The 7,235-nt window shown below is 55.5% G+C and overlaps 1 protein-coding gene and 2 non-coding genes across 3 annotated transcripts; 1 reads left to right on the forward strand and 2 right to left on the reverse strand.

The window, feature by feature from the left end:
- Positions 1–558: 558 nt before the first annotated feature.
- Positions 559–663, reverse strand: LOC114229226 (U6 spliceosomal RNA). The gene has a single exon (XR_003615306.2). It is a non-coding gene; the product is annotated as a U6 spliceosomal RNA (small nuclear RNA).
- A 451-nt stretch (positions 664–1,114) lies between these two features.
- Positions 1,115–6,127, reverse strand: ZNF526 (zinc finger protein 526). The gene is made up of 2 exons (XM_028137327.2): positions 5,961–6,127; positions 1,115–3,692 (listed from the first exon to the last, which is right to left on the reverse strand). Exons 1-2 carry the CDS (start codon positions 6,049–6,051, stop codon positions 1,705–1,707), a joined length of 2,079 nt encoding a protein of 692 aa, XP_027993128.2. The 5' UTR covers positions 6,052–6,127; the 3' UTR covers positions 1,115–1,704.
- A 642-nt stretch (positions 6,128–6,769) lies between these two features.
- LOC114229227 (U6 spliceosomal RNA) lies at positions 6,770–6,875 on the forward strand. Its single transcript, XR_003615307.2, has one exon. It is a non-coding gene; the product is annotated as a U6 spliceosomal RNA (small nuclear RNA).
- The last annotated feature ends 360 nt before the right edge of the window (positions 6,876–7,235 follow it).

Consider the following 7,235-nt stretch of genomic DNA (forward strand, 5'->3'; position numbering starts at 1 on the left):
CTGTCCCCATGGTCTATGCCCAGCTCTGGCCTGTTCTCTCCCTCCTGGACCATCTTTTGTCTTCCCCATAGCCCCACCCTGACCCCAGGGAGCCCTAATCCCCCATTAGGGCCCACCCCTTCTTGCACTGCTCCAATTTAGCCCAGCTTCAAGGCCTTCCCAGGTCTAGCCCGCCCACCCCACCCCGCCCCCCAACAACTCAATCCTGCTTCACTCTGCCCCATTCCCCGACCTGCCACATATCCTGTTTAGAGGGAAGAACTGTCACCTCAAGGAACCTTTGGAAAGGCTGGGGATCCCTTCCTGCTCCCAAGACCTTTGATCTTTTGGAAGACTCCCCAAACCCCAACTGCTCTGTGACACTGGCTTACCTTTCCCCCAGTTACAATGAATCCTCCTCTGAGCCCCCAGCTCCTGCAAGGGTTTTAGGTCGCAATCATTCAATAGCACGGGCTATGGACATGGGCTGAAGGGCCCACCTAAGTGCATATCTCAGCAATGCCTTTGTCTAGCTGTGAGACCTTGGGCAAGCCTCTGCCCATTTTCTTTTTCTTTCTTTTTTCTATGCAGCACTTCACCAATTTGCATGTCATCCTTACGTAGGGGCCATGCTAATCTTCTCTGTATCATTCCAATTTTAGTACATGTACTGCCGAAGCAGGCATTCTGCCCGTTTTCTCATCTATACAAAGGGGTAATTCTGAGGTCACCTCATAGGCCTGTTGGGATCCTAACACATGTATGGTGGTAACTGTGGTGCCTGCCACAGCTAGAAGTCGCTGTTACTGTAGCTGTGAATTACTGGACGGTCTCCAAGTATACCAAGAACTCACCCTCCATGCCGTCTGCCTGGAATGTTCTCTTATGCGAGCAGATTCCTACCTCCTTTAGAAAGCCTCTACTGATCTACCACCGAGCTTCGTGCCCTGCTCTGGGACCCACTGTCCACGGGCACCCCCATCACAACCCTGAGGAACCTGGGGCTGAGCTCTGTCTGCCCGAGGGGCAGGGCAGAAGCGTGACTTGTCTGTTACCCCAAGCATCGCCCAGCACTCAGGGAGGACTGAGGACACCCAAGCTGATAAAGAATCAACGAGACACACTTAAGAGAGCAAGGCCATCTGTACTTGTGCATGTTCCTCACACACTATAGGCCTCCTGGGCCGAGCCCCGTGTCTGACTCATTCCTGGGACTCCAGCATCCCTGTCTGCAGCTGAGCACGAGGGCACCTAGAGGTTTCCTTCCATCGTTAAAGGTGAGATTAAGGAAGCCCCGAGAAGTCAGTACCTTCCTCCACCAGGCATGGCTGAGTCCTGGGTGCTGAAAGTCCAGGGAAGCTAGGGCTGGGGGGCAGCGAAGGACCTAAAGATGTATGGGGCACATACCTGAGCACATGGCCAGGGCTCAGGAAAGGTTACCTGATGTTTCTGGGTAGCAGGGTGATGCAAAGAACCTTGGCAAACCCTGCTATGCGGGGTGACCTGGGACAGATCGTATCACGTCTCAGAGCTTCGGTTTCCCCTCAGGCAGAGGAAGGTGACAAGAGAAACCTGGCAGGGCTGTCCTGAGGAGCCAGTGGGTAAGATGCCCGGGTAGATCCTGGAACCCACTGGGGTGGACTTGCCAGGGTGCGGTCCCCTTCCTCCCCAGAGGAGCCCACACTTGCTGCTGCAACCAAACTCTTCTTGTCGCTCTTAGCTGTGTCACACGAAGGCCGTGTCCAATTGCAACAGCCCGCTCGCTTCACTGGCCCCCAGTGCCGCCTGGCACAGCTGCAGTGTGTCCTCAAGTGCCAGCGGCTGGGATGTCTCGATGATGGCGATGGTCTCCCCGAGCTCAGTGCACATGATAGTCTGCTGAGGCTGGGTGGGTGGGGGTGAGGCGGGAGGTGGTGATCTGGGCTGTAGTGTCATCGTCCGTGCTCGAGCATGGACCCGCTGGTGCAGGCGCAGGCCTGCCATGGCACGGAACCAGCGGCCGCACGTCCCGCAGTAGTAGGGGCTCTTGTTGTAGAGACCAGTGATGGGGAGGCGGGGTGCTCGAGCGAAGGCCACTGGCCGCAGGTGCAGCCTCCGATGCTGCTGCAGGTTGGAGCTCTGTGTGAAGCGCTTACCACAGTCCAGGCACTGGTAGGGACGCACGCCTGTGTGGGTCAACTGGTGGCGGCTGAGATTGGCCAGAGAAGCAAAGGTCTTGCCACAGGAGTGGCACTGGAAGGGCCTCTCGCCCGTGTGTGTCCGCAGGTGGTTGTGCACATGGACCAGCTTCTTGAATCCCTTGCCACAAACCCCGCAGCAGTGTCGCCGCTCAGGGGGCCCATGGACTGTGCGCCGGTGCCGAGAGAGGCGGGAGGCTGAGGCGAAGGACTTAGAGCACTGTGGGCAGGGCAGCTGGGCAGGTGGGGTAGGGGGCGGTGGCGGGGGCATGGGCTCCGCTGGAGTCAGGGAGGCTCCTGCTGTGAGGGGGGGCACCCCACTCTTGCCGGCGTGGGTGCGCCTGTGGTAGAGAAACTTGGTCATGTTGCTGAATGTCTTGCCGCAGCGGCAGCGATGCAATGGGTTGGCGGTGTGGGCCCGCCGGTGGGCCACCAGGGTGAGTTCTGTGCTGAAGCCACGGCCACAGTCCACGCAGAGGTAGCGGGCTTCCCCGCGGTGCAGCCGCAGGTGCTGTTCCAGTGAAGCTGCTTTCTTGAAGACCTTGAAGCAGGTGGTACACTCGTGTGTGCCCCCGACATGGGCCCGCCCATGAGCCAGCAGCCGGTTTGCCGAGCTGAAGCTGCGTTGGCACTGGCTGCAGCGGAAGGGGTGGGTTGTTGATGCTGGGCCATGGGATGCGCGCCGGTGTCGTCGGCGTGCCTCTGCGGAGGTCCAGTGCTGGGGACAATCTCCACAGTTCTGGGTCCGGGCATCTGTGGACTTGTCGCCCTCTATAGCACTGTCACCAACCTCTGAGGCCAACGCCTCCTCCTCCTCCTCCATCTCATCATCTTCTTCATCCTCATCTTCCTCTAGCCCATTGCATTCCTCTTTCTCTAGGGAGTCAAAGTGGGTGCCTTGATGCTCCAAGAATTCCTCAGGGGTGGCACAGAGGGTGCAGCATTCAGGACACTCGTAGGGCTCCATCTTGACTCCAGGTGGAGCAGGAGACTGAGGTGGTGGTGCTGAGGGAGGGGGCGGGGGAGGCGGCAGCACTGGTGGTCCGGCCGCTGCAGTAGAAAGGTGCTGGGCCTTCCGATGAGCCACCCACAGCTCAGGCAAGGGGAACAGCTCCTGGCAGTCCCCACACTGGTACTGGATCTGGCTTGCAGACGCCTGCAGGTGGGAGTCCTGGTGGGCCAGGAGCTCACCACGGGAGAGGATGAGCTGGCTGCACTCACCACACTGGAAAGGCCCATCCTCAGTACCTGGCACCAGCTCTGGCTCCAGGCCAGCGTCCTGGGTGGTCAGTGCCTCCTCCTCTGGGACAGTGGGCACATGCTGATCCTGGTGTGAGATGACCTCCTCCAGTGTGTTGTAGAGGCTGCCACACTCAGAGCACATGAACTGGTGGTGCTGGAGGAAGAGGGATGAGGCCAGGGCTTCCTCAGGTTTCACATCAGTCACCTCTGTTGCCATCGCCATTGCCCTTGGTGATATCTGGGTCAGCATCTCGGTCGTCTCGGCCATCTCTGCCATTGTGGGGAAAGCAGTGCCTGGAGAAAGAAGGGAGCTGGTGAGACACCAGGAATCCAAGGGGAGAGGGGATGTCTTAGGAGTTCCTTGGTCCATCCTGTCACTCATTAGCCTCTGTCAGTCACCAAGGTGAGACCCAGCGTTTGTGCCTCAGTCTTTAATGAGCCTGTGACTCTGAAGCTAACACACGTCCCATGGCGGCCAGACATCTGCAGGAGAGACAGCCCTCCTCAGTCTGGCCTCTGATGCTGCCCTCCGTACCCAGAGGGATGGTTGCACCCTTTCTGAGAATACATGTCTTTTGGGGCCTCTCGGCCTCTGCCTGTGCAGGTTCCTCTCTGTGCAGCACCTTTCCTCCTTCTACCTGGAGACAGAGATGCAGCAAAGAGGTTAAGAGCCCAGGCCCTGGGACCACACTGCCCTTGGCTTGAATCTGAGCTCCACCACATACTTCCTCTCTGGAGACCGTCTTCTCACTTGTGAAATGGGGCGAAAAGTAGTACTGACCACAAAGTCCCTGGTACTTAATAAAAGCTAGGCAGGATCACTGGTAGTTACCCAGAAATGTTTTTGGACCCTAGGTCTTTGATGCTTGCTATTCCTTCTACCAAGTAAGTTCTCTCCTCTTCTCGTCTAGCAAACTCCTCCCCAGCATTTCCTTTGTGAAGCTTTTTCCGACATGTCTACAGCCTGAGGCTGGTGGCCACTCCCCTCCTCCTCAGAGTTCCTACGGTATCCAGTGCCACCTCTATTATAGCAATTATCATGAACTTGGGATGAAGTCTCTGTGTTCCTCACTGAGCTTGTAGGCAGGACAGGTCTGATTCACTATAGGGGCTGTTGTCACCAACTAAAGCACTGACCAGGGACGGGGATTTTAACTATTAAACTTTTATCTATGTGCTCCATCTCCCCGTCTAAATGTGTGGGCTCAGCCGAAACCGGTTTGGCTCAGTGGATAGAGCGTCGGCCTGCAGACTGAAAGGTCCCAGGTTCGATTCCGGTCAAGGGCATATACCTTGGTTGCGGGCACATCCCCAGTAGTGGGTGTGCAGGAGGCAGCTGATCGATGTTTCTCCCTCATCGATGTTTCTAACTCTCTATCCCTCTCTCTTCCTCTCTGTAAAAAATCAATAAAATATATTTAAAATAAATAAATAAGTAAATAAATAAACGTGTGGGCTCAATTCATATAGGTCATTTCACATAGCAGAGGCCCAGGGTCTCTTCAGCAAATGACACCCCCCCTCCCCCGCGCCAACCCCACAAGTATAAGAGCTAATTTTCCCAATTCAATTTCCACCTTCTCCATCTCTTCAACACATCTGTTAATGCCAGAGGGCAGTCTACAGCCTGGCACATAAACACTGCTCCGATTAAGTTCCCAGAGGGCAGGGATTTTAGTCTGGTCATCACTGATACACTTCCAATGCCAAGAACAATGCTTAGCACACCTTAGACACTGAGTGGATATTTAGTGAATGAATAATCCTCCCTCCAGGAAGTGAGGCCCCAGTGCACATTCCACCTCCCCACCAGACCAACTCTCCTGTTAGAACTCCCACAAAACCAGCCCAGCACAGGACCCTGCTTTCAGTGGGTGCCCAATAAATGCTCCTTGAGTAAATAATTCACTAAAAGCCCAGGAGTACACTGTGCTTTAACTTCCTCACTAATTTTTGAGCTGCCAGGGCCTGAGAGTTTAATTTTTTTCTTGTTTACAGCCCCACTCTAAACAGAGAACTCCTCTAGGAGGAGGTCCAGTGCCTGGTGTCAAGTTTACGCCAAGTAGTACCCAGTAAAGGTCTTTCTAGAAGGTAGCCTGAAAGACCTAACATTTGGATTTTCCTCGTTTACATTGCCCCCTTCCCAATCATAGATTGTAAACTATTGTGGGGGGGGGGGGGGGAATGGGGGTTTTCTATACAGAAGACCAGTAAGTCCTTCCAGGAAAGAACCCACCAGGGGCCTGGAAGTTCAACTTTCTCGCTGCACAGCTACACATCCCTTTTCTCTGACCAGACATATCGACTCTGCAACCTAAGAGCTCCCTGCAAAGTGTCGGGGAACGGAGGGCTCCAGTGGAGGGTCCGGCGCACCACGGGAGTCCCATCAATGCTCCAGGGCACATAGGAAGGGGCGCTCTCCTTCCACTCCGCGCCGCTCCCGCCACAGCGCAGGCCCCAAAGCTCTTCGACCTCCGGCGTCCCCTTCGTCTCCCTCCATCCTCTCCGTGGGCCCAGCGCTCTCTCTTCACCCGCCCGCCCCCGCGGCGCGGTGACCCTCACCCGTCTCTCTCGCCTCCTGCAGACCCCGCCGCTCTTGACACAGACCCCCGGCTCCCGGTGTGCGGCACCCCTCACCATCCACACCTCCCATTGGGCGGCGCCCTTACCCGTGGCGGCCAATCAGAGCCGGCAGCGTAGGGCACGCGCCCTGGAGCCTGCGTGTTGAAGCTCAGGCGGGGCTGGGCGAGTGTCTCCACGCACACACGGCCGTGCCCTGTGGGCTGGGCTCGGGGCTCGGAGGGGCGCCTGCGCAGTTCTCCCCGGCTGGCGGCGTGGGTGCCTAGTCCGCTGGGAGAGGCGGGTGCGCACGGTTGAAGTGAGGGTGGACTGGGCGGCGTGCGACCTTGACCGAGGTGTCATAGCTGAAAAGATTGAGCATCTCTGAGAACACAGCTTCGGAGCCAGACACACTGGGAGGACTTCTCTCTGGACCTCACTTTTACTCCTGTGTAAAATGAGTCGTATCCAACCAAGGTTATTGAGGGAACTGGATGAAATCAAACACCTAAACTGGCCCGGTGTGGCTTAATGGTTGAGTGTAGACCTACGAACCAAGGGGTCCCAGTTCGATTCCCGATTAGGGCACATGCCTGGGTTGCAGGCTCTCTCATCGATGTTTCTACCTCTCCCTCTCCCTTCCTCTCTCAAATAACATATTTTGGCCCTGGCTGGGTAACTCAATTGGTTAGAGCATCGTCCTGATATCCCAAGATTGCGGGTTCGATCCCTAGTAAGAAGCAACCAATGAAAGCATAAATAAGTGGAACAACAAAATCGAGGTCTCTTCCTCTCTCATTAAAAAAAAAAAAGTACTCGCTTCGGTAGCACATATACTAAAATTGGAATGATACAGAGATTAGCATGGCCCCCCCGCACAAGGATGACACGCAAATTCATGAAGCGTTCCATATTTTTAAGGCATGGCCTTGTTTTCCTGGATTGATTAGATGACTCTATATGCTTTTGACTGATTAAAGCATAATTTTCATTTTATAAGCTTAAAAAAATAAGAATAAATAAAAAGCGCTCAGTACAGGGCCTGATACACCGTGGCTGCTCACTATAACCCATTCCACATGGACATACCCCTTCCCAGTTTGCTTCCCCTTCCCTCCCACTCTTCGGCTGGTTTAATGATATCCACTTACTGGGCACCAATGTGTGCCCGACCCAGGACGGGTTTCACTAGGTTACAACTGCCATCAGAAAGAGGAAGGGACTCTTCCGAGGTCACTACTGCAGCCCAAGCCAAACCAGTGCCGGCTGAGCCAGTGC

This window comes from Eptesicus fuscus, chromosome 21 (genome assembly GCF_027574615.1).
Source record: "Eptesicus fuscus isolate TK198812 chromosome 21, DD_ASM_mEF_20220401, whole genome shotgun sequence".
In the NCBI taxonomy this organism is placed as follows: Eukaryota; Metazoa; Chordata; class Mammalia; order Chiroptera; family Vespertilionidae; genus Eptesicus; species Eptesicus fuscus.

Bases quoted from the DNA above. Each gene is read 5' to 3' on its own strand.
- ZNF526 (XM_028137327.2), bottom strand. From the start codon at position 6,051: ATGGGAGGTGTGGATGGTGAGGGGTGCCGCACACCGGGAGCCGGGGGT. The intron at 3,693-5,960 runs GTGAGGGTCACC...TTCTTTCTCCAG, and splicing joins GCAGGAGGCGAGAGAGACGG to GCACTGCTTTCCCCACAATG.